The sequence below is a fragment of the Phalacrocorax aristotelis genome, chromosome 14 (assembly GCF_949628215.1).
Source record: "Phalacrocorax aristotelis chromosome 14, bGulAri2.1, whole genome shotgun sequence".
In the NCBI taxonomy this organism is placed as follows: domain Eukaryota; kingdom Metazoa; phylum Chordata; class Aves; order Suliformes; family Phalacrocoracidae; genus Phalacrocorax; species Phalacrocorax aristotelis.
This window is the reverse complement of record NC_134289.1, coordinates 13025488-13051776: the sequence shown is the minus strand read 5'-3', so window position 1 is coordinate 13051776 and position 26289 is coordinate 13025488. Positions and strand designations below refer to the sequence as shown.

The following is a 26289-nucleotide window of genomic DNA, read 5'->3' as shown; positions in this document are numbered from 1 at the left end:
CCATACCTTAGCTGTGATGCACATCCTTTAGCCCGTGCAGGGACTGTAGCAAACCTGACACCTGTTTGCTCTGAGGCTTTCCTCGGTTGCAGCACGCTGCCTGCCTTGGACACCAAGGGAGTCCCAGGCAGCATGAGCTTTGAACCCAGCAGTCCGACCTGCTGCAGTATTGCATTGGGACATTCGTGTGTAATGTTAGAGGAGGGTGAGGGACAAGTTTTGTCAAGTCTTGTTCAGACACCTTTAAGACCTTTAAAAAAGGCTATTGAAAGTAGGAGGTAGGAATTCATAGGCTAACGCGGTATAATAAATATGATAATATTTCCTTCTGAAGGCTATGAATGCCTTTTAATAACTCATCTAATATTTATAGCTAAGAACAACACCAGCAAGCCTGTAAATAAGTACTCATGAAAAACGAGTACCTGATCTCATTCTGTTTCTGTGCTAATCTGTGTCCCACCTTACTCAAACATTTGCTGAGACTTGTAGAAGTATATGTCCATTAATCTTAGCAAAACATACATAGTTAATTGAGCTCTCGTCACAGATTCAATCTGTTGTATAAACAATCCCTGATCTTTTTGTTTGTTTGAGTTTTTGGAGGTGTTTTTGACATGAGAAATTAGATCCATTCTGCTATTTGAACTAAGAAACATAGAAACTTAGCAAAGTTCTAACAGAATTAAGGAAAACTGGACTAGCCAGGCATGCTTTTTCTTCTCTGAGGGTCATGTATCTGTACTCTGGTCTATAGGCAAAGGCCTGCTATATGGCCGCAGAGTAAGCACCAGGAAGAGCACCTAGGGTTTCTACTGTGGTTTGCAGCAGCTGATGGACTGTACTTCTCCCCCACAGTATAGATTGCATAGGATCAGATTCTTTCCACAGTTGGATAAAATCCAAAGTAATATATGTAGAGACTAATGGCCGAGACTTATCCTGTTCTCTACAGTTCCTTATGTTGTGCTTGTTGGCACCGTATCAAAGTGTTTTTTCCATACTCCTCCATTCTGCAATCCAGCAGATCCTGTTTAGGTTTTTTTGTATGTACACGTAAATGGGTGCTTGTGTGTATTTCTTGTTTATATATGTACCTACCTATGCGTATATAAACTCTGGGGGGTGTGTTCATGTATTTTTTTCTTTCTGTTTCTAGCACACGCAATGCTTAGTTTTGGGGGCACTGTATTGTCTAGTCTTGCAACGTTGTTGGAAAGGTAGCTTTTATAAACCAGAGAAGCTGAAGACCTAAATTCAGCTCATATACCATGTAACAGATGAGTCATGTTATCCTTTTATTTCTATTTCTCTTTACGTAAGGTGTGGAGGATGACCTTTAGCTATGTATATTAGGAATGTTGAAATCTGTCGATACAGAAACTCTCTAAGATCTAATTGTTTTTGTAGTTATGTAAGTTCTGTTCCTCAACAAATTGCTTGCATTTTGATGATGTTTTCATTAGGCATTGCCTCATGTTACTGGTGGGCGGACCCTGGAGCAAGTGTAATCAGCAGAGCCTGTACTTGTTCTGTAGCTTGTGTTTGAGGCAACGCTGCTGTGGTTCAATCCAGCTGGTCAGAGGAGTACCTTGCTGCAGAGTGAGTCAGCAGCAGTTGCATCATGGCTGTCTCAACCTCGAAGGTTGCTTCAGCCTCTCTTATGCTGGCTAACATCAGTATAACATGTTCTATTATCTTATGATTAATGAATTGGGTTGGCGTTTGCAGTATTTGGGCTCTATTCCTGCTTGTGCTACAGACTTGCTGGACCAATTGTCTAATCCCTCTGTGCCTCAGCATTCATGTCAGATTTTGATAAGGATGTTTTCACACTGTTGTGCATACTTGTTTGTTTTTATATTTGTTTTTATATTGTTTTTGCTTTACTGTGTTTGAATACAATTTCCTAGTGCAGATACATCTTCTAAGTAGAAAGTTGCTGGCCATTAACTTGGTAAAATGAAGGAATATTAGCAAAGAAAAATGGGTGAAAGTGAAAAAGAAATCGATCTGAGAGTGAAGATTGTAAAGTTAGATGTAAGAGTCAGGGAAGAAGAAACTTGAAGTTTTACCACTGGCCTTAGAAAAGAGCATTTTGGACACAATTTACTCAAATGTGCCTGTGTGTATATTTAAAAAGTAACGGTACTTAAGAAAAGCAAGTAATTACAAGTGTAATTAATGCTGTTCTGGGTCTGTAACCTCAAGCATAAAGGGACTCTCCTGGAAATGCTGCCTTTGGAGCTTTCATTGTCAAGCTGCCCAAGTCACTTGTTGATCACCTCCCACACAGACCTGTTACTATTAAAATTTGGTTTCATTTAATAAAGTATGTCAACGTGATTTAAAGCCTCGGCATCTGCAGCAAAGGAAGCAAAGAGGGCCAAAACCAGAGAGGTCGGCATGAAAAGTGGACTTAATTGTGTACGGTGTTCTTCACAGTGTTGATTAAACAACAGGATGGGATCTGGTCTTCATCTGTCCATTTCCACCCTTTTATGTACACAGTAGGATGAACAGAGCACATGGCTTTGGTCTTTGAAGCACAGCTGGGTTTAGTGCATAGTCTGGATTCTTAATCTGAGGTTGAGTCTGAAGTCAGTGTTCTACAGGCCTTGAAAGCGGCCAGGGTATAGAGAGTCACCGTGTTTGCATGTTATATTCTGTTCCAGTAGTACCTGCTACCCGCAGAGCAGTATGATTCCAGAAATGGTTTTGTATGCCAGTCTGCTTTACAGGTATAGTTATAGCAGTATATTCTGGTTCCTATATTTTGGAAAGCTTTAAGTTAGATAGCCTAATACGGTTATTTGGAGCATGAAAAAGAATGGTGACTTTAAAATGCACATTGCATTCATCGTTTTTATTGATGATGGCCTTGGTTATAGACTGAACCATTATATCTGAACCCAAAATAAGGAATTTGTCCCTGAAATGCCATTAAACCCCACAAGCTGTAACAGCAGTGGCCTCAGATGGGGCTTTCGCATGGACACAAGCTAATATGGACTGTTTGTAAGAATTCATAATTTAAGGAATAGAACGCAGGTAGAGTTTCAAAGCCTCTGGCGAATGGCTTTAGGCAACATTAGGTTTTTGGTCTTACTTGCAGGGCTGCACAGATGTTCAAGATTTCCTTGTTGCATACAAATTTTAAGGCTTGAAAGCTGTTCTCAAACCACTTTGAGATGAATTTAAAGATTTCTAAATTTCAGGGATTCATGCTGCAGAATAACTTGGTGGCACATTAATAACTTGGCAGCAGATGGGAGCGGGAGAAAAGAGTTTCAAATCGTGGTTCTGAACCGAGCAAAGCTTTTTAAGCTTGAGACTGACATGAGGTTGAACACTCTGACCATCAGTCTGTGGTTATTGACTGTGCCTTTGTGTCTTTCTGACCTGGGACACGATGAATCTTTCCACATAATAGTTTTGTCAGAGCCAACAAAAGTTGCAGTTTGAAAGTGGCACTTTCCATTTTTAGTATGTTTTGCTGAAGGGGTCTTGACCAGCTCTGCCCCTGACATATCCAGCAATTTTCAGAGCAAACCAAGCTGCAAATACAAGAACAGCTTAAGATGTGGTTCATCACTATGTCTGTTTTCAGTTCTACCTGAAAGGGAAAACTAGTTGTGAAAATTCAGTTACCCGTCTGTGGAACAGACTGTTTTCACTGGTGTAAAGTCAGCCCTGTGACACCACTGAGAGTAACTGTTTGAGCAGCGTGAAACTGATTTTTCACTGATGCTCAGTACTGTAGCTCCCTGTCCGATTGCAAGGTAGGGTCCTCCCCAGGATTTGGAAAGGACATGGTGCTAATCCCTTTTTTATTTTTGTGCTTCTGCCAAAATAGGAGATTTAATGCAATCTGACACAAGTTGGTTGTGATACTGGTGTGTGGCTGTTAATTAGTGACTGAGAATTTAATGGATATTTTGGTGCAGCTGCCTGAAGTAGTTCACTAGTAGTCAGTTTGATTCCTGATTTTCATAGATGCTCTGGTCGTAGAATTCTGTAGTTTTTAGCAATTAACTTGCCTGCTAACAGAGATTTAAGGTCCATCCACTTGCAAAACAACTCTGTAATATATCATGGATGCCCTTACTATATTCTTAATTGGTGTGGATGAATCAGCCGGGGTGGGGGGGTGGGAAACCTAACCAAAAAATGCCCCCAAAAACCCCCAGCAAAAAAAAAGGTGGTGTGGGTGTGTGATGCTCCTCCTTTGAATGGATGTTGTAGTAAGTGGCAAGTGAAATATCTTAAAGGGGTCTGAGGATCTCAGTTCATTTAAATGTGTAGGACAGCTAGTCAGAGAGTAATGAAAGGAAGAGATCTCAGGAAAAGACACTTGGCTGAGCCTGCTCTGCTTAAAGGAGCTGCTACAACTTGTCAAGTATAAATGACAATTTAGGCAATCAGGGTGTAGTTGAACAGCTGCTTCTACTATAGTTGTAGATTTGTTCCATTCTTATCATGTGTATGTTTTCTAGAGATGATGGAGTCTGCTCGCTGTTTCTCATGTCTTGTTTTCCAAGAAAGGGCAGAAAAAGCATTAAAAAGCTTGTTTTTATCTTTTTCACTCAGTCTGATTTTGACTATAAGGTGGAAGAACCGAGGTATGTTGATGTAATACGTGCTCTTTTTATTTATTTTATTTAGGGTCTTTTTAAGCTGAATATGTAAAAGCAAGAGAGAATCTATTTTAAATTGGGTTCAAGCTTGGGTTCAGGATGAAGGAGTTCTGGTCTTATCCTAGCTAGTGTGTCCTTTGCTTGCATATTCATGCTTGCTGCGACACCAGCTATTCCAAGAATGTGCCACCGTGCAGAAAGTGAAAAATCAATTATGCCAAGAAGGGAGCATGTACGTACATCAGCAATTTGGTGCCCAGGGGAAGAAAAATCTGCATGTCTGCTGATGTCAATCTTCTTGATATGATATTTTTGTAAATGCACGTGGGTTGCTATTTCTTTTAACCAGCTCAACAAAAAAAAAAGTTTATTTTTAGTGCTATAAGCTTCAGGGCATCACAATTAGCAGATCAAAATTGCCCGTCTGCCTAGTCAACCTTCTGTTTGCTTTAGCAGGAAGTATAATAGCGACATCGTTAGCATTTCCACAGGTATTTTGGAAGATTTGTTAAGGTCAGTGATCAATTCTTTTTTTTCCCCGCTTGGTTTTAATCCCTTTGGTTTTACAAATTTTATTTTACAGCTGATGGTGAGAAGTGCTGGGCTGATGAGCTCATTTGCAGTAACTCCCTTGCAGCTGTACTAGTAAACAAACAAATTTCTATTAAACATGTGATGTATCTGTCTTACCTGAATTACTGCAAGTAATTCAGTTCCTGTACACATCTATTGCTTGGATTCTTTTCTCTGGCACAGCAGCAATTATTAGGGATGTTTTAGAGTAAGCTAAAATCTCTTCAGTTTACAGGGCAGTTGACAGCTGTTGGTTTAATTCTAATTATTTTATTTGGAGTGGAATCAAGGTATGATAGTCTTAACAATATCTTGAGCAAAAGATATGCATAAATATTGAGGAAAAGAAAGCTAAATGTGGTTTAATTTTAGCAAGAAGTTGTCATGAAATTAAGTATTCAAAAATTAATTTATTTTTAAGAAAGCATTTTGATGAACAAGAGCTGGTGAACAGATGGATGAGCCCCCGAGCCTACTTAGAAATGTGCGTATAGATGAGACTGTCGGCTACAGCGTGTTTCAGCATAGTTTGAGCTACTTGGGAAGGACTTGCACTATCATATCACAAACAGAGTGAATAAGCACATGTATATTGAGTTGATGCTGAGTCATACAGAATATAGGATACTGTCTCATGTATATGTATGTTTATCTCGTATATCCCAGGACACAGCCTCAGACTATCCAAGCATAAACTATTGAACATGAAACAATAAGACGGGGTGACCCTACACAGTCAAATTTGCGCTGCATTAAGCTGAGGGCTAACCTGCAGATGAACAACACCCCTGCTACATATGCGTAAGTGGTGAAAGTAAAAGCAAAAAAACAACCAACCAAAAAAACCCCACCAAAACCCCCAACCAGACTGTGAGCTGCCTGTATGCTAGTGAAACTACCTGAACCATTACTTAGTCTTCGGTTTTGCTAAATTATCTTGACATAAATTAGTCAAAGAATTGTCGTGACTGAGTTACTTTGGCCCAACCCTTTATGACAGTAACAGTATAAGGAAATAAATGTAAGCAGACTACAAAAAACCCCATGATTTAGTGTTTTCCTGGAGCTTTTATTTTCCCTGTGCTCTGTATTGATCAAGGCACAATTCAGATAACTGATGATGAAAAACCAATGTGCGCCTTGAACCTGTTTGGCTTTGCCATTTAGGACTGGCAATCACCTGGAAGCTAGCTCTATCATAGGATACTAGGTTTCAGTAATTTCCATTTGAGTATATATTTTTTTGAAAACTTAGTTATTTTGATGTCAGGAGGATAATAATTATTGAATTCGTCGTCCTTTTCTTTGCGTTTTTCAAGTCCATTGCGCCAATATTAAAGATCATTCAGGGAAGCAGTTTTATTATTTTACCTACATATTACAATTTATATTCTCCCCCCCCTTCTCACCAGAAGAATCAAACTGTATAAAACCAAGTGTATTCAAGAGTCTTGTGTGTTCTGACGTGACTGGGTTCCAACCTTACTGCTGCCATTTGCCTCGCTCCAGTGGCAGGAAACAGATGTCGTGTCAGCTAGCAACTTCAAAAGGGATTCCCCAGGCTTGAACATGCCGGAAGCTTAAAGCTGATGTTGTTTCCTCAGGGGAAGCTTGTTCCTTCTGGTGCTCACCTGTGTTCCCCATTAGACTAGGTTCTTGGGTCTGCAAAAGCTGTGCACACAACGGGCAGATCCTGGTTTACCTCAGGTTTGGAGACTTTTTTAAACTTATCTGTGTTTGCTTCTCTTTTTTACATTCTTATTCTCACTTGTGCAGGGATGCTAAGGCTCCCTAAAATTAATGGTCATGTTGGCGAAAGATTTTTGGAACTAGAGCTCAGAAGTCTGTAAACTCTGTAGAATTCAGAGTGCTCCTGTAGTTGATGCTATTTTGTCCTGTATTTCCTGTTTTCCTAACTACCTTTTTTTTCTCCAGAGCTAGACAAGATAGAAAATGGCCCAGGTTGTAGGCATATCTGAGGAGAGCAGCTATAGAGACGTATAGGTTGGGTTTGTGAAACAGATAGCCATCTCATGAAATGTCTGCAGTAAAAATAAAGTTAAGTGGTGTTCAGGAGAGTAGCCTCTGCTTGTTCATGAAAATTTTTTCAGAAGAAATTTTCTTCCTCCTTCCCCTTCTCTCCCTGGTGCCCCTGTGAGTCCTGAACGGATACGCAGTTACCTACTGTCCGAGTGAGATTAGAGCCAGTGGTTTAAAAGTAAAAGCTTTCTGTGCCATGGCAGATTTCCTGGGCAGTTTGTTCATAACAGCCTTAACTTTCCTAATTATATGGGAGTTCTGATCAGGTAGTGCTCTTACATTACTATAAGGTCTCTATGCAGGGAAACAGCTTCAAAGTGCCGTGCTTTCAAATGCAGCCATTTAATGTAGCGACTTAACAGTGTTGCAGTACTGATTGATAATTTGAGACTGTTCACTGAAAATCAGATATTTTTTTTCTCGTGTAGGAGACTAATTCCTTATGAGCATTTCATAATTTCCTCTTTTCTCATTAGCAGCTCCCACAGAACAGGTGCGTGGCAAAGATGAGCTAGAAATCCTAAATTTACAAGACGTCCCACCGGGAGTGAGTTGTGCTACAGATTTAACTAACAAGAAATCAGTCAGCCTGATTCACGTGAAGCGTTGCAAATGCATTAAGTTACTTAAATAACTGTCTTTTCAAATTCATTAATGACGTCTAGCCTAATTTTAATCAGTCGGATTTAAAAATGCCTTATAGTGTGTTTTCAATGTAAATGTTTTATAGATGTACATAAATCAGGAGAGTTCTCTAGCTAACTGGGGACACTGTATTCTATCATTGTATGTTGTTCCATGAATGGTTATAAGCATAATATTAAGCATTATTGACAAAATTCTCCATGCGTACACACCAGTCTGCATCGCGTCCCTGACATAAGTAGGCTGAAGAATTTATTGTCATATTCTACTTTGTGTATGACCAGTCCGGAAAGGGGGATGGGGGGGGGAAATCACTTCGTCCCTACTTCAGTGTTTCTTATTGGATCTGCTGTTTCACTGGCATAAAAATTAGGTGATACAGGAGAAATTTGAGACTATAGAGGCACTCAGCTGTTGGCATTTTAAATGCTTCTGTTGTAAGTTGAGCGCAATCCTGCTGTATGCCCTCGGTAGATGAAGTCAAACACCTACCCCCTCTTACACGTACGTCTGTTGAAGTAACGAAGGTTTGTCCAAGTTGAGCAGTTGGTTCTAGGAAATAGAATTCTAATTTTAAAACCAAAGATGAAAAGCACTGTGTATACTAATGCTTTTTAGTGGTAGTTATTTTCTAAAGTAAATGAAAGCCTAGAATTGCCCTAGCATTGCGTGGTATAGAAAATAATAGTTCATAATAGCTAGTACATTAATTAACTTTCATAACAGATGTTTTATGAATTTGCTGAAATGAGTGCTTTATTGTTTTGTAGTTACCAATGAGTCTATCGAGTGATAGAATTTTTTTTGTTGTTGCTAAAGCTTGTTTACTGCTACTAGAAATCTAGAGAATATTGGATTGTTTTATGCAGTCACTTCATTTTCATGGTTTGCAAAATACTAGTGAACAAACTGAAGCCAGTGAAGGAAGGCAACACAGGATTTCAGCAGGGCATGTATAAATAACTTCATGCACAAACCATGAAAAATCATCTCTGGCCTGTTGTCAGTTACCCTTGTCAAAACTGTCACTAACAAGGCACTGAGCCTAAGTGCCAGCCGTTGCCTAATTGGAAAGGCTTACTTCAGATTGCCCACAGTTACAGAGAACTGTGAAGACAGAAGGTAGATAATGGAAAAAAGGTCTCTGATAAAAGTGCAAAAACCCAAAGTAGTAGCCATGTGTATCTTCTCGTTCTTACAGTCTGCACTATCACAGTCATCTTCTGAGAGCCTATCTTTTTCACAAAATCCACAAAGTAGAATTGCAGAAATATAAGGCAATAGTGGAACACTCACTGGACATCTTTATCTGGAACATAGCCTAGACATCCAAGCAAGAACAGCTTATCCAGCTAGAAGCATTACTACCTGGAAGTCATTCCTTAATTAAAATTCTAGATTTTCAGGGAGTTGGTAAGCTTTCTGAAATGGAAGGAAGTCGATTGCTTAGCGCTCTTTTTGGATCTGGGCTAGTGTGCTGACTTGTGTTGACTTATGAACCTTCCAAGATGCTTCTTTTGACCAGGAACCAGCTCCTAGGCTACTATGGCAAATGACAAGGATTTTGACATGGCTATTCCTTCTAAAAAGCCTCACAAAGAAGTTAGAGGAAGTTTCACAAAAAACTTGCGCTTCTAATATTATCCTGAAAACATCAGAATTGCATCTGAAAGCAATTTATAGTCTGTCACAAAACTCTGTTTTGACATATGTTTTCTTAATTGAACTTCTGAGGATGTGCAATTCCGACGTGTCGAAGGAAGCAGTGTTCCTTACCTGTTTCACGTATTCACAGCTAAGCTAAATTTTCATCTTTATTCTGCTCAGCGCTGCTGTTTCGACTAAAACCTAATACATTATTCATAACTGCTTCTAATTTTGGCCTAACTTTGAACTGGAGATAATTGGAATGTCTCCAATTGTCTTATATGTTCACACATCAAAGAGCATCAAGTCAGCAGTCAGCATTGTTCTTGTGGTGTATGTATGTGCGGGTTTTAGAGTGAGGAAATATTGTTTTGCTAGTGATATTAGGACATTCCCCATTCTTCTTTCAAAAATAAATGATGAGAAGTTAGTAATGATCTTAGAAGGGGTGCTGTAGGTTATCGCAGATTTGGGTCTTCGTACAAAACTCATTGGAGGCAACAGAACTCATCTAAGTGACTTCAGTAGGTTTTAGATGAAGTCCTAAATAAAGGTTGAGGTTTGTGGTTTGTTTTGTTTTTTTTTTTTCCCCAGTGCTACCTAATTGCTCCTTTCCCTTTGGTGCTGCAAGACTATTATGCAGAGATCATCAAGACTTCCAGGTAGCCTTTATTTGCTTTTCTTCTGCTCATACCTGTTCCCTCCTTTCCCCCTCCAAACTCGACCCAAATTCAGGTGAAACTGAGCGCAGTGAGAATCAGAAGATGCTCGTGGTTCAAGTAGTGGGATTTGCTGGGTAATTTTATTGAGTACCGCTTGGGAAGAGGCAGTGTGCAAGGTCCTGCTTTGCTGAACTAGCCTTTGATGCGCAGCAAGTTTGTGGCTTGAAATGACATCTGTTTGCTAAGAAACTGAAAGCGTAGTAAGGCACGTGCGGGAATAGGAGATACGCTGAGTGTCTGGGACTTTGAGGATGGGGAGAGCAGGGTTTAGATCTGGGCTGAAGAGTGCTGCATGAACTGCTTTGAATTGCAGCTGGTGTGAATCCGATCACATGAAATGAAGGGAACTCACAGACGCTCAAGCGCATCATGTGCCTAATTCTGGTTTGAAATTTTGCAAATATCCCATAATAAGTACAGTTGTTTAAACCTTCACGCAGCCTCACAACTGTTACGGTGCCTTTTTCTCCCTGCAAGCTAGATGCAGTTACAAACAGCCTCTCACTAGCGTACACTTATAGACAGACGTTTGCAGTGTATGAAATGATGAAAACTGTTTTTTTGGGGGGGATTAACATGTTAAGCGCTAAAGTGCTTTTCTGTGTAATTTGCAATAAGCCATATTACTTTTTTTCTACAATCACAAGTCACTATTTTCATTACCGAGCTAAATGACCTCATCTTTTTTTATTGCTGCTTTTCCTTAGAATCCCTTCCTCTATATTGTGATGGTAATACAGTTGACTTTCAGATTCTGCATGTGTTTTGTTTTAAACGCGGATACAAATTGTCTCATTAACATGCCTAGCAAGAGCAAAAAAATAAATTTTGCTAATTTGTTTTTAAGTCTGGGTATGCTGTCTCTGTCAAAGGGACTATTAATATCCTACACACCCAGGAGCTCAGCCGAATCAAGATCATAACACTCCAAATGGCACGGCACTGACTGGGGTTGACTTTGGGTTCTACCCCATGTCAATACGCATAGGTAGCACTTCGGTTTATCTTGAAGCTGCCTGTTCAGTTTCCTTCGAAGAGCTCTGCTCAGTTTAGAAGATGACCAAATTTATTACAGACTGCAAATGGTTGATATATCTTCCTTGGCAACAGATGAAGACCAGGAAAATACAGTTTAAACTGGATTCAGGCATCCATAGACACCAGCAGGATTAGTACCTATAACTAAAAATCTAGTCCCTTGTTTTATCACTGTGGGGTTGGTTTTTTTTACCTTTCAAAATTTTTTTGCCTATTATTGATGAACAAATAGTAGATGTTGAATAGAAGAAAAAAAAATCTCCCTCACAAAGAACGATTTATAGCATGGCTGTTGGGCAGTCGGGTAATTTGCTTAAAAGTCACCTAATTGTTTTCAGAAAGTAGTTATTAGGTGGGTTTATTTTATTCCTCTTTAGTACTTTGATTTCATATTTTGACCAAAAAGAGTTCTTTTGCAACTGATTTTTGAAATAATGAAGTAGTTAAACATCTCTCCTTTTCATGCTCAAATGCTCCCGAGTGTGGTTTTGAAGGCGATGGCTCTAATTTTATTGTGTTATTGTTTGTGTTTGTATAAATGAGGTGTCATCTTGGATTTTATCAGACTTTGGGCCATATCCTGAGCATGCATGTATCCGTATGGCCAGGGAGCTCCAGTAGGTCATAGTTTGGATTTTATTTGAGAGTCTAGTCTGAGAGGATGCTGTGAGGGAGTGCACTGTTGTGTGCCTAACTGGGGAGCTCACATGGAAATTCATGCCTGAATTTTTTGTGCCAGTAAAATCGTAGCCTCAGCTGGCTGTGCGAACCCTGGTCTGAGAAGTGGTCGGGAATGTTGCGGTGGGATAAAATAATCTGAAGTTTGCTTCTGAGGAACAAAAGAGCCATTCCCAGAAGTTACAGCTGTGGATTGGTGCAAACACTGAAACAGCTGAAGCTTTCTTGCTTCAACAGATTTGGCTACAAGTGAGTGAGTTTAAAGCGTTTTCTGTAACTATGCTACTTTTGAAAGATTTAAATACTAATTCAACTGCTAAAAATAGTCTATCTTTTAAAACCACCAGTCGGGTCTTTAACATTTGATATTTTACAACTCATATTACAAAGGAACTGTGCTTACACTGTTGCTGTAATAAAAGTGGTATTTCACCTTATTTTTTATTTAATCTTTTTATGCTTAAGTATCTCAAAATTCCCTAAAGGCACTTATGGCCAAATTATTTGAACAGGAGTTTAGATTCTGTCCCTTTAAAGTACATGTCCAGGCTTCGACACACAGTTGCTGTGGTGCCCTTTACCTTCAAGCAGGTACCTATCATGGTCATTTGTGGTATGCGTGGATTTCTTTCGAGTGTATTTTCTGTCGTCTTTTTTTTTTTTTCATATAAAAAGCTAACCTTTGACAGCAACAGCCAGCTGCAAATACAGCCCTCAACACTGAGCTAGCTAAGTAATCTGCTCACATTTCTGATGCTTTCTGGAGCGGTCCTGTATAGTTATGGCAAATGTCCCAACATCATCTTTCATATCCTTTTAGCGATGCTCTGTGTTCAGCTTTCAGCTGCAAAGAACATCTCAAGCCCACACAAAGTCTGATGAGAGCTCACGGCTGTGTACGATTTAGAACAGCAAGCTGCAGCAGTGAAGATGGTCAGGATTTTATTTATTTAGTATTTTTTTTAAGCATTATTCAAATACAGCTGATATCCACCGGAAAAAAAATGTGAAAATCAGCACTTTTTTTTAGTTCCGCGCTAGCAGAATAAATAATTTGGTAAGGCTATGGGAAAGTAGGAGGGTAAGGGTGGGCTGAAGATGCAGAGAAGTTTTTTTTTCTGAACGTGTTGGTGAACAATAAGGAAAGAAAAATCAGCCCAGGAAAGGCATCACTTGCCTTGTAAGCTTTTAACCTTTCCCCAAAGGCCTGCCCTGCAAATCCCTTGAAGTCCCATGTTCAGCTAAGAGCGTTTTTTTTCCACCCATCTCTTCTTTCCCCTCCTCCAGCCATCATCTTCCCCCTTCCCCCAACCTCCTATTAAAAGGAAAGCTACCAAGAGCTCATAAGTAACAGGCTCATGCTTTCAATCAAAGGCGAGCACTGAATAGCCTTCCACTCGGAGTGAGCTCAGCGGATCTAGAGTCAGGGCCCCTTCATTAATGAGAAAGGAATCTGTTCACCTTCTAAAATCTTTCAGTGCTCTCTGAAGCTGCCTGAACCACACAACTTGCACTTCTCATAAATTTCTCCCCTGTGGCCACAATTCCGTTTCTCTCTCCCCACTCTTTATCTCTTCAAAAACCAAATATGCAAAGGTAATTTCTCTGCTCTTGCATGAGTAGATCCTGAGGTTCCTGATCTTTATTTGCTCATTAGGAGATGCCATTGAAAATTAATTCCATCCTTTCCCTGGCCCCCAAATTCTTGGTTTCAGTGCAAAAAGTGAGTTTGGCTTAGAATTGTATGCAAGGAAAATCAACATCTGTGTCAGGCTTGCCAGGCATGTGCGCAGTGCAGGTCCAAACTTTCGTTTTGATGCTCAGCCTCAGTGGTTTCCACTCTTTTTTTTTTTTTTTTTTTTCTCACTCAAACCTGTTGTTTCAGTTCACACCAGCTGAGTTTTGTTTTGAGTTTGTAGGGGTTAGAACAAACCCTGGAAATTCAAATGCAAAGTTCCACCGGAACAGCTGCTGTTCTCTCTTTAGGTCCAAACTGCATTACCACCTAAGGATGATTTGAGCATTTTAGCTCCTGAAAGTTAGGACTTTGCTTGTGACAGGTATGGAGGAAGATGCTTTGTGTGTGGGAGTGGGAATTGATAAGAAATGCATGCTTTGTAGATTCAGCGTAGCTCAGCATTGGTTTAGGTTTCAATGGAGCCTTTGACATCAGACAGTTTGGGTTCCCATTATAATATGCAAGTGATTATGGCCAAAATTCCAATCAAGGTGGCCAAATTCAGGCTGAATGGGCAGATTCAGACTTGTGTTGGTCTCTACATCCATTCCACTTCAAGAGTTATCTTTTTCTATTAATGTATAACTGATAGTGAAAAACTTTCTGTTGATTTCCCTGGTGGGATCAGGACAAAAAGTCATAATACATAGGAAAAAGGAAATAAATTTTTGATTGTTGAGCTCTGTTTGTTATTTTATGTTGATAGTACATACACCTTGAGGATATAGTGACTAACTGAAACTGAAAATCTGAGTGAAAAGTACCTAGAATTCTTGAATAGAAAAGAGATAACTTGTCAAAACAAGCCCTGTGCAATACAGATTTCCATGGGAGAAAAGAATGCCTAGAGAACGCACAACTGGAGTACTGTGTATGTGATGTTAATTGCTGTGGGTGCTGATTGCTTGCTAATTTCAACAGATATTGTGAGCGCTCAAAACTGGGGTATGAAGTGCTGGCAGTCGCTTTCTCTGCCTGACAATCATGTAAAAGAATAATTTGTGATCAGAATTACAGACACAGCTGTAAGATTATAGGCACGACCAACTTTATCTCTTCACCCCTTCTGGTTATTTTTTTTTTTATGCCTACAGTACTTAACTGAGGACTGAAAATAATTGGATCGGAACATAGGGATGGAGGTATCCCAAGTGGAGGTCAGCGGTACTGTAGCAGTATGTTAAGATGCTGTCGTATCACAAAGCAAATCACTGCAGCAAGCAACTGTAAAATCTGCCGGAGCGCCAGCTTGTTGTGACTCAGTCCCTGGCACACGAACAGCCCATCGGTTGTTCCTAGTGTCAGTGGTGAGTATCCTTAAGCTACATGTTTGTGCTCCTGTCTGTGCCTACTCTGCCAGCTGTTCAGCGGCGGTGCCTGCTGGCACGCTCCGTAGCAGCCTACGCAGCAGAGGGGAAGCGTTCGCTTCTGCTCTCCAGGCTTGTTTTTATACTAGCAAGCATTTCTCTCTCATTGCTTGGTGCTAGCCTTGCTTTGCAGTGTAACTTGTATTCCCTTGTACCTCAAACAAGCCACTGAAACTCCTGGTTAATTCCCACAACGTGCCTACCGCTGTCTGATTTATGTGTGCGCACGTGCGCTGCGGGAGCACCTTGAGGCCCCGTCGTGCAGCTGTGCCAAAACCAGGCAGCGAGGAGGCGTCCTGGCTGCTGTCCCCGGCCTCGCTGTGCTCTGTGGGGAAACTGAGGAGGCAAAGTGACAGTCGCTCACCCGGGTCACACTAGGTGAATTGTGGAGCTGGAAGGAGAACCCGGGTGGCCTGGACTTTTCACCAGTTGCCTCCTTCTTCCCAAACCCCAGGTGTCATCTGAACATTCGTCTTCCATATTGCAGCCTTACTTGGCTTCCCCCCCTCTGGAAGCACAGGGATCATTCGAGCCTCTGTGCTGCAATGACCTGCTTTTTTCTGTGTCTTTCCAGTTAGGCTCACCATGAAGAACAAAGCGCCTAGGCATAGCTGAAGCTCCTCGCAGTGATTAAAATTGCACTGCGCCTACAGCAAATGGCATGAGAGCGTTTCAAGGACTGCTCAGTCATGAACCGTTCCCTGCAGCTGTGCCCAAAAGAAGTTTATTTAAAACTTGTGTTCCTATTTCAGTTTTCTGAGAGAGGAGCATTCAGGCTCTTTTAAACTCTGCCCAATAGAAACTGAATTAAATCTTACTGACATCTGTTGTCTTATTATTTCAGAATCGATTAAAAGCTTGTTTACTGTTATATGGGCTGCTCTGGACTTTCAAGTATGTGATACTTTGAATTATTTAAGATTGTGTTGGAACAGTTACCTATTTACTTCTCTATTGCTAGCAAATTCCAGAAAAGGCTAAGCGGGGTAAAAGAGGCCTGTGTTTATTCAGGCAAAAACTCTGCAAGTCCCACTGTTGCCACACAGGAAGGTCTGTCCTAAAACCAATTTAAAATTTGGGGCTATGAGCCTATGCCTTCTGTTTTGTTACTGCTGAGGTTAACGAGTCAAGGGTCAGGGCATTAATCAGTGACTGTGGTGCAGAAAAGAGTTGCTAAACTTGTGAAGTATGAGCTTGCTGTCATGGGAACAGAGTGGGAAAGGCAGCCCTTGGGAAGAGCCACCCTTACCAAGCCGCGGGTAAGGGCATCTCTGCCTGGAGCACTGGTTTAGTGCTGATTTACATCTCTGTGTGCGTGTGAACTCTGCATTTAATCTTCATTTTTACGGGTTTTCCTGTATCCTTTAACAAGTCGGTAGCCTGCTAGAGTGTGTTACCTAAAAATGAAGGTCAGTCCTCAAATGCCTAATTATTGTTGCTTGATCTGAATGGTGAGAAAGTACCAAGTAGTCAGGGTGAACTCCACAGCCCCAGAGCTTCTGAGATGTTATCTTAGCCCAGCAGTAACTGAAGCTCTAAATCCTCCTTTACTCAGTGCACTGACAAGTTTCCTTTAGCACAAACAACCCTTAATTAAGCTCCTTTGAGAAAGGAGCTGTTAGCAGCGCATACAGCTTTTACAGTGTGGTTCTGAGACACGATACTGGAAGGAGCTGAGCAGATGTAATGCCTATCAATTTGTTATTAACTACAAGAGGGGACTGCTTCACGCAGATTCTCCCTTTCTTTCATGCGCTCGGACAGCCTGACTTCTTGATTTACTTTTTTTCGTGTTTAATTTGTGATCAAAATAGGAAGATGCTGCTTTTGGAAAGAGATCTATCTAAATAAAGATACTATTATTTATTTCTTCAGAATACACAAATCAAATTTCATGTTCTCATTCAAAGCAGAGAGACTTTTCTCCTGGGTATCACCAGTCAACAGGGAAAGCTATTGCACTTTAATATAATTCCTGAACCATTAATCACACTGACTATAGTTTTGCAAGAAGGGAAGCTTTAGTTGCTTACAGTCTGATCTTTAAACTTGAGCCATTTATTTACTGTGCATCCTCATTCCTTCCTTAAGACCTTCAGAAAAGAAAAATGTAAGGGGATACTGGTTCCTTTTCTCATTTAAGTACACAAACACTGTTTTCAGAGCTTTTTTTCCTGTGCCAAAAGCAAGGGCAAAAGGTGTGACAGAAGTAATGTAATGTGTCCAAACTAGATTCTGGTTGTAATTTGGAAGCATTCGGTACTGGCATCTGTTCTGTAGTCCTGAAGCACGTATGGATGCCCCCTAGCACAAGTCAGAGGAACCTGGCAATTGCTTTAATTCATCCCATAGTCTCTGCAGCTCCCAGGGACCCGGGCACAACGCAAAGATAACTGGGGTCTCGCCGCACCCCGCCTCAGCTTGCTGTGTTCGGCTGCTGCTTTGCTACCCTAACTCGCCCATCTCCCTTCTCTCCAAGTAGTGCGGACTTACTCTTCTCCTTTCAAATTAATATCAAAGCTAGCGATAGACGTTATTCAACGTTACCTCTGCAGATATCGTGAGCATATGAGATAAATAACGCTACCCTCTGTGTTATGGCTATTCTAGTTTATCCTCAGAAATCCAGTTTGGCTAAAATGGTTGCACGTATTACTGAGGGACTTGCAGTACCAGATGTAGGATGCAGTTACTCTGCGCTGTAAGACAGTCTATTGCTTGCATTAAAAAAACCCAAAGCATTCATTTCAGTTATCGCTTGGTGGCAAAAACAGCTAGCGGATGCCTATTGCTGATGGTAAACACGTACGGTCCCTGACATTTTGGCCAGACTATTCCTAGCCTGTATTTTTCTAACTTCTTAACCTTTGGTGGCTAAATTGTATTGGTAGTGCTTTTGCAGATTATTTTTACTTAATTTTAAGATCTGTTAAAAAAGAATTAAAACTTGCACCAGAAAATCAGACTTATTTCAATCTGTTGTTTTTCACTGGCAGTCTCCTAACCTATTTCCTTCCTCAAGGGACTTAAATATTTGAACTTCTAAATACAGAGATAGGCAGTTTTTCTCCTTCTATTTCTTTTCTTTTTAAGGGATTTTTTTCTTTTTTTTTTTTGGTGCCTGTGAGGCTTGAGCCCTGGAGGTTTTGAGCTTCTTTCATCCTCCAAAACGTCAGCAATTTCAAAGAAGTGGGTTCCTGTACACTTCTTTTTACGTGCTCTGTAGTACTCTTCAAACTTGACTTGCAAGCTCTTTCTCTGCAGGTGAGAAGGGAGTGCGGGCAGGGGACACGCTTATACCTTAGGCGCTCTGGCTGAAGCAGTCACCAGGAAGGAAAACACCTCAGCACAAGCAACCTGTGCCTAGTCCAAATGAATAACATTGCTTCTTGCTTCTCCACCCTCTTCTTGTGGCCTCCCCCTGAAGTTTGCCAAGTAGCAAATTCATGCAGCTGAGAGCCAGCCTTAGGATGTCTTAGCTTTCTGTTCTTGTGGTGGAAAGAGATATTAGAAACCATCAGACAAACCCAGCTACGTCAAGTCCAATTCCGTTGCAGTCTGTGATCTACACACTGCAAGGACTCTCGGCCTCCAGCTAACCCAGCTTCTTTCTGGGTTTCATGCTACCAGGTGACAGCTGGAGATTGGTAATAGCTTGTGTGTGGGGGTCTAGCACATCTCTTCATTTAGACCAGAAGATGATGGGGGGTAAAGGGAACCAGAGAATGGGAAATAAATCCTATTCCTGGTAACCAAGCCCAGCAGTGGTAATGAAGAGGCCAGCAATTGAAAGGAGAGGAGTGTAATTAGGAGTGCTACAAAAGACAGCTGGGCCGAATGACCAAGATCAGTGTGGAGAAGGGAACAAGGCAGAGAAGCGGGTACGTGCTGGGGGCAAGAGCGGGAGACGTGTATGAACTGGGAAAGTGGTACGTGTAAGGGGGGAATGCAGGAAAGGGGGTGAAGAGATGAGAATGAAGAAGTGGGGCAAGGCCAAGTAGGGTGTGCAAAAACCTTTGACCTTAAAGCATTAAAACAATTTAAAATGTGTCAAAAGTTTTCTTTTTTTTTTTCTATGGATGTGTGCAGCATATTATTTTCTTAGAGGGAGCAAAGGTGCTTCCCATGTTAATATGAACAAAGAGTTTCAAGCAAATGCCCTCTTAGATTTGTGTGATCTATTCTGGAAAAAATACATGGCTGTGTTTAAAACAAAGATATCTGTGTGCAACAAAAATATCCATTTATTCTTTTTTAATTGCTTATTATGATATTGAGGAATTGCCACTTTATTCTTTTGGTGTGATTTCCTTATTTTATAGTCTGTGAGGGGTGCAGCTGTTGCACTACTCTTATTTTAATGGTATGAATAAGAGCATGAGTGTAACGTAATTAGAGAATATTGCTTGGCAGTTCAAGAAAGGATTTTCTAAACATTTTTCTTTGGGAGATGACCTGGACCTGTACCCATCCAAGGAAAAAAAACCCTTATAATCATGACTAAAATCTCCCTCCCAAATTTTGAGCCCTTAAGGCATTAGAAAAAAATAAAATCCATCAACTATTCCTGGGCAATCCTCAGAAGATCAGTTTTTTCACATTCTTAAGGTGCAACCCATAGTTTTTGGATGTAAAAGCTGTTGGTGAACCTTAATTGAAGTCTGCACAGTAATAACCTACAGGCAAGATTCTGCAAAGCATGAAGATACATTGTTTGAATTTCTTGGAGCTTGGAGTAATCTTTACGGCTATAGATAGATGAATTTAATCATCTTCAATTTAAGTATCCTAAAGCGTATTTAAGGCAGGTTTAATTAAACGGAATCCATAATCAGTTATTGTTCTTTCCCTGCTCCCCCTTAAATTTTCAAGTCTTTTTCAATGGAACGTTAATTACCCTGTCAAATCTTTCAGTAATATGCAAAAAGTTTCTATTAAAAGTTAAAGAAAGCCAGGATTATATTAAGAGAAACTGCTCCTTTTTTTGTGAGTAAAAAAAAAAAAAAAAAAAAAAGCATGACCAATTAAAGAACAGGGTGAAAGAATTTCTAGGACTTAATTTCGAAGAAAGTTTAGCAGTTGTGGAAAGGATGAAAGTAGCAACCTGGAATGTGTATTTTCTTTTCTTAGGTACATTTAGGCAATAATGTTTTATGTAGAAGAAATCTGGGATTTTCTTTCTTTTTGTTTTTGTTCCCTTCCCCCCTTCTCCCAATATGTTTCTTGTAATCCCATGGCAATAAAATAAATACAGGATCTAGATGCAATTCTCTTATGCTAAACTGGAATGAAATGCACAATTCTTGCTCTGCTTCATGTTGCTTTATCCTTTGAAGCGTACAAGAAGCAAATTTGGAAGCTAATGTTTCATGAGAGCTTGTGGTTCCCAGGCTATCATAGTGTGTGTCATCTTGTCTCGGGTGGTGCTACCGAGTGTGACAGATGTACTACAATTTCCCTACCGCAAATAGGAATGTTTATTTTACTTACAGGATGCTAATTGCTTAGCTGTTGTATTTCGCAAAGCTGTGTGAAGAGGAGGAGGAGGAGGAGGGAAGACTTGGAAGAAAGGAAAAATCAAACCATAGTTGGGGGCTGTCAGAGGAGTGGATGTTATATGTGGGAGGTAAAGGCGTAGGGAAAAGGAGTGACATTTACTGAACTTATTGCTCAGGCTCCTTGTAGTTCAGATGTGCCTACTGATGGTATTTGTAGAGTAGCCCATGTGTGAAAGAGGAAAAATATGACCTTATACTTAAAAAGGAAAAAATAATCTCTACTCTCCATTCTGTCTAAATAAAAAAAAAATGTTTATTAATTAAGAGTAGTTCTTTGTACCTTTAGAACTGTCAAATGTGTCACATACAAAGGCTACATCAGTGAAGGACATATATCGGAAGTGTTTAATGCCAATAAGAAAAGCCTGTCAAAAAGGTCTTTTAGCTATTGACTGCTACGATAAGCTGAATGCCGTACGGCTCAGTTGCACAGTTCTCTGACTTGAAACATCATCAGCTATCCTGCGTGAGTGTAATATCTAAAACTAAACATACTGTAGAAGACTCCTGATATAAGGCTCCACGGAGAGCGAGCCTACCTGCTCTTTTTGAATTTTTGGTGGGTGAAATGAGCCAGGCAGCACTTTGAGCATGTTGTTGTTTACATCAGTGAAAGAAATAAAAATATTTGATGGCTAAATTTCATGCTATTAAAGCTCCCAAAGGCTAACTACTGTGAAGAAGATAATGTAATATTTAGTCGTCAGGTTTGGGATTAGTGGATTAGGATGCATGGTTTGTAAAAAATCAGCACTTGTCACGTCTATGTGAGTCCCATGAGCTATAACCATCTCTATTGTTCCAGTCATTTTCAATTTTGTTTCTTACTCTGCAGAATTTCCCAGGAGATGTGACGGGTCAGTAGCAGGCCAAAGAAGGACTTCAGACCTAATCTAATCAATATTGTGACAAACGTAATGAAAGAAGCTATGTCACCTTGGAATCCCAGTACATTTTATCAGCTCTGCTCCTAATGGGATGTGACAGCGGGGTTGATCTGTGTCTCCTTAGGATAGAGGAGAAGTTGTGCGAGGGCTTGTGCAAGGATGGCTGTGTGACAAAGGGTAATCTAACTCCATGACGATCGCATCTAAAGGTTGAAACTGGAGGTCCTTACTACACATCAAGTACTTATTTTAATACTTTTCATTTTCAAGTGAACTGTTTATGCATTGATTACGTTCTCAGCTCCTCTAACAGGTCATCTATATTAAAAGAGATGGTAACTTTTTCTGTTTCAGTGGGAAGGTTCTGGCATCTGGTTTCACAGATTAGAAAGCAGTAGTCATTGGCTTTATACTTATTCCAAGCAAAGCACTTTCACGCCAGTCCTCTGTAATGGTTTTACAATTTTGAATTTCTCTCTTCTGCAATTGCATACAGCTAGATCACTTGTTCTGGTAGTACGCGACATTTCTATGAGACTAAAGTCAATGACTCTTACTTCTCTTTTCTTGTAATTTGCTCCTTTAGTACTTCTTTATTCTAAATTTAGCTGCTACCTTGGTAGTCTTCACTGATGCATTCTGGTGTGCAGTCTCAAATTTTTGTGCCGTTCTAGTTTTGAGGTGGCAGCTTTGCTAAAGATTTTTTTTTATAACCTCATTTTCTGTGGTCAGGATTGTATATACCATTACTAAACTTGACAGTTTCTGTCCTTAATTCTAATCATTCTAGTTCCTCTGCCCAGCTAGGTTCACTGAGACGACACCCACCCCCCACCCCCCCCCACCCCCCTTGTTTTGACTTATCCTGGCTGTTGACTTTATAGTTTCTCCGTTCTTAAGTGTTGCCCACGTACTCTGATGCTAACTCTACCAGGTGATTCTCAAGGCATTCGCTTGCTCTGTCCCTTTACTCTTAACTTTCCACCTCAGGATGAATGGTAATTACTGTCAAAATGTTCTCATGCATAGAAATCCTGTGAACATGTAGACTATCCTTTGGATACCTGGAAACTTGCAGAGATATTGCTATTATAACTATCAATGTTGGTCGGGAAGCTCTGGTATCTTATGCCTTTTCCTTGGGAAGATAATCTTTAAAGTCTCTTGTGACAATTTACCAGTTTATTCTCTGCACATAATATTTCAACATGAAAAATTATATTGCTTGTCCTTCTAATTTAAAAGCAAGCTGTTACTGAATCTCATTTTCAATTGTTGAAGTTTTCTATATAAGGATTTCCATAAATTGCCTTGATATGTAAATAGCAGAGCAAAGCTGCCTTATACTTTTTACTAATCCTGCAATTACATTCCGTAGAGCCTTTTCACTTTCCTTAATATGAAACTAAACCCTCCTCTCCCCTACTCCTTTACATAACCAAAGCACCAAGAATTATGGACATGGCAGCTAAATCCAGCTTTTAAATCCCAGGCATAGTAGCTATGTGCTATTACCGCTCACTGTTTCTTTCTAATAAGCTGTAAGCAGCGCAATATCTTATTAGTTAATTTGAGAATCGTTTGTCAAGGGATTGGACAGCTTATGTAGATCAGGTCCCTACCAATCCACTTAAAGCTTAAATTCACCAGACTGAGAAACTCGATGAGGGATTGGATCTTATTTTCTGCAGCAGAAATATTCGTTTCCCTGTGAAGTACCAGGATAGCATTTTTGATCTAGCAGAAGCTATACTGAAAGCACCCCAAACCATGTTTTACTGGAGATGTTAAATGCCACGTATCGGAATGCAAGAGCTCTCACTTTCTAACTGTTTTTATTTGTAATATACCAAAACCTGCTCTTTTTTTTGATGTTACAGAAAATATTTCTTTTTTAATTCTGTTGCATAAGCTAACGGAAAGCGTATTTTGTTGCAATTCAAATGCCCTGTTACCCTTGACATTCCACTGTTGTTATTGCTCTTTGTTTAATTAACTAACTTGGGAAAAAAGAAAGGGGACTGAGAATGAAATCTTTGAGACAAAATACCCATCTTTGACTCAAATATCTGAAACTCGATTATTGATGTTCTGGGAAGCACCACTTGAGTTTGGGATGGGCTGACCCCGCAAGGCAAATTCAAACATCCCTGGAAAGCTGAACTTTGATTCCTTGTTTAGGGCTTCTCAATGTACTGCAGCACATTAAACCTGCCTGCACAATACTGAAACAATCTCACTTGGTGAATAATTATTCAAATCGCTGTTTCTGTCTTTTCTGGTATTCCACTCAAGAGGGAAAAACAAAATTAATGTACCACAATTACATGAAATAAAGTTCTCTTTCCATTTATCCATAACAGCGTTGTATAAAGCCACCACGATGTTATCTTCCTTACAGATCATATCAGGTCATTACAAACCATTGAAGTATGACATAACACACAGAATAACCAGTGAATTTATAAACCACATCACAATTTTAAATGCGCTTTCTCTGTAACATAATGTTAAATTCCTTCGACTAAATCACGCGTGGCTAGATGGCTCCCGATGGCTGAACCCTGCCATCACTGCAGGAGCAGTACCCTGCACAGAGGTACTCTCACCGTAGTTTGCCCGGAGGCGTAGATGCCTCCTAAAACACCACCAGCGCATGGGAACAGAGAGTATAGAGCACAGCACTGTGCAAACTTACCGGGGTCTCAAGAACCATGTCTCCTCGCGGCTGGGGCACCCTGCGTGCCAGAGTTTGTCCCTGCTTTACACTGCCACGGAAGCAAAGAGCTGCTTCATCACTCCTCTTTCACATCTACTCTCAGGCAAAGCGTGCTGGGGACTGCGGTGAGCCCTGTGTTTTCCATTACAATTATACCCCAGAAAAACTGAAAGTGCTACGGAAGGTAGCGCACGAGAGGAAATTCTGAGTCTCAGCTTCCACTACGTAGGCGTCATGTGCTGGGCTGCTGGTAGTGACTGGGAACTTCCATTCCTGTCCTTCAGCTGTAGCGAAACCAAGGCTGTTTTGCTGTTTTCTCTATCTATAGGGTTATAGGAATTGACATGGTAGTTAAGACTAGTGTACAGCTGTTGTGAAGGAAAGGAAGTAGGGTTTGGGCAGGCATTTCTAACTGGCTGCTTTCTTACATCGTTGCTGCTAAAACTTCTCCAAAATTCTGGTGTTGGTTTGGTGTGATTTTAGAGCAGCATCTCTCAAATGTCTCACTCGATTTGGTTACCTTTTTTTGGAAAATATAAAATTCCTACAGAGCTACCTGTAAATTGTTTACAATGTTTTCTCTGGAAGTCTGACAACTAGGAACCAACACTCTGGAATTAAACTTGCTGACGTATTTCTTTTTTTTAAATCAGTTTTCATTTGAGCATTCTTTGTACTTGATTTCTGCACAGTAATGCCCACAGTATACCAAACGTTCTTCAGAAGCTCGCTTAAATCATACAGGAAAAAATACTTGACAAATAAAATAATAAGGAAGATGGAATTCTCTCTATTCCATAGATGTCTACAGTGTGAAATCTTCTAAGCAGAGGCAAATCAGAAAATAGCAAAAGGAATTTTCTATGTAGGTAATGTTATTTTGTAGTTAGTGAAGGCAGCGAGTCACTGGTGAGGTGATTTTTTTTGTTTGTATTGGGTTTTGTATAAAGGTATAGAAATTTAACTCAGGACGTGGAAATAAGGAGACTGGGGAAACTGGACAACTGGCAGATGAATTGAGGAAGAAAGCTGAAAGGTGATTGCAGAAGATGATGACATAGCTTCATCGAAATAGAGCTGGCATTTCCATAGAGGAAATGGGGAGGAATAGTTTAGAAAGAGAAGCAAACAAGATAGGGATGTGATTATATGCTAGTAGAATACATTCAATTTAATCTTGCACGGGGCATGGTGTCTTAGATGAACGATAGGAGTGGATGAGAGGGACGTGACTGTTACAAGTGCCATGTGTGTTCAGGTGAGACCTGAGGAGTGGATGTTGAAGTGGATGACTGAGAAGCACATAATGAGTTCCTTAACCAGAGGCTTTTCCGAAGTGAAGGAAGGAAAGGATGGTGTGTATGGAGGGGAGAGTAAGGGGGGGGGTTTGAAAGCAAATATCAACAATATTGCATTTGACGATCAACTGCTGCCACTGTTCAGTGTCCTTGCCTGTATCTCCTAGTGCACAACTGGGCTTCACATACTTCCAAGATTCATCCTTCTGCACCTGCTTACAGAGTCTTCTAATGTCTGAACTAATTTTTATTCAAGTGTAGGGCTGCCCAGTGTGAGTTCTGAACAACATAAATCTCTAACTATAAATTATCCCACACCAGTGCTTTCAAATAAAAAAAGAAACTTTTACGTAAGAATCATAAAAAGTAAAATAATACTTACTTTGCACTTCTTTACAGCAGCATTGCACAGTGGTTCTGCCATCCAGCCTTTCCCAGTGGGTGGACTTCCAGCTATTTCACTCTATGATTATTGTCATGTGTCTTGCCTCCTTCCCCTTAAAACAAGGGGTGCAACGGATTACTATTCAGAACACAGGTATTCTCCACTGAAAATGCATTGTAGTATCAGAATAAGATTTGGCATGCGTAGTTTTAGAGAGGGGATGCTCATAAGGGGGAGGAAATAGCACAAATTATATATTACAAATAAAGGGAAAAAGGCAGAATTTTAAATACTAGGTGCCAAAAGAAGGGCAATAGGAAAGGAGCTGGAGAAGCCCCCACCTCAGTCCCCCCAAAA

The 26289-nt window shown here is 40.3% G+C and overlaps 1 protein-coding gene across 4 annotated transcripts in view; it reads right to left on the bottom strand.

The window, feature by feature from the left end:
• Positions 1-26023, bottom strand: part of RASGEF1A (RasGEF domain family member 1A) — a 55142-nt gene extending 29119 nt beyond the window's left edge. For 3 of the 4 annotated variants that reach the window (XM_075109368.1, XM_075109373.1, XM_075109372.1), the window contains exon 1: positions 25930-26023. In XM_075109368.1, coding sequence (XP_074965469.1) covers positions 25930-25971 — 42 coding nt within the window. In that variant the 5' untranslated portion in view covers positions 25972-26023. Of the gene's footprint in view, positions 1-24228; positions 24367-25929 lie in introns of those variants that run through there. The other variant, XM_075109370.1, reaches the window with a different exon arrangement.
• Positions 26024-26289: the final 266 nt, after the last annotated feature.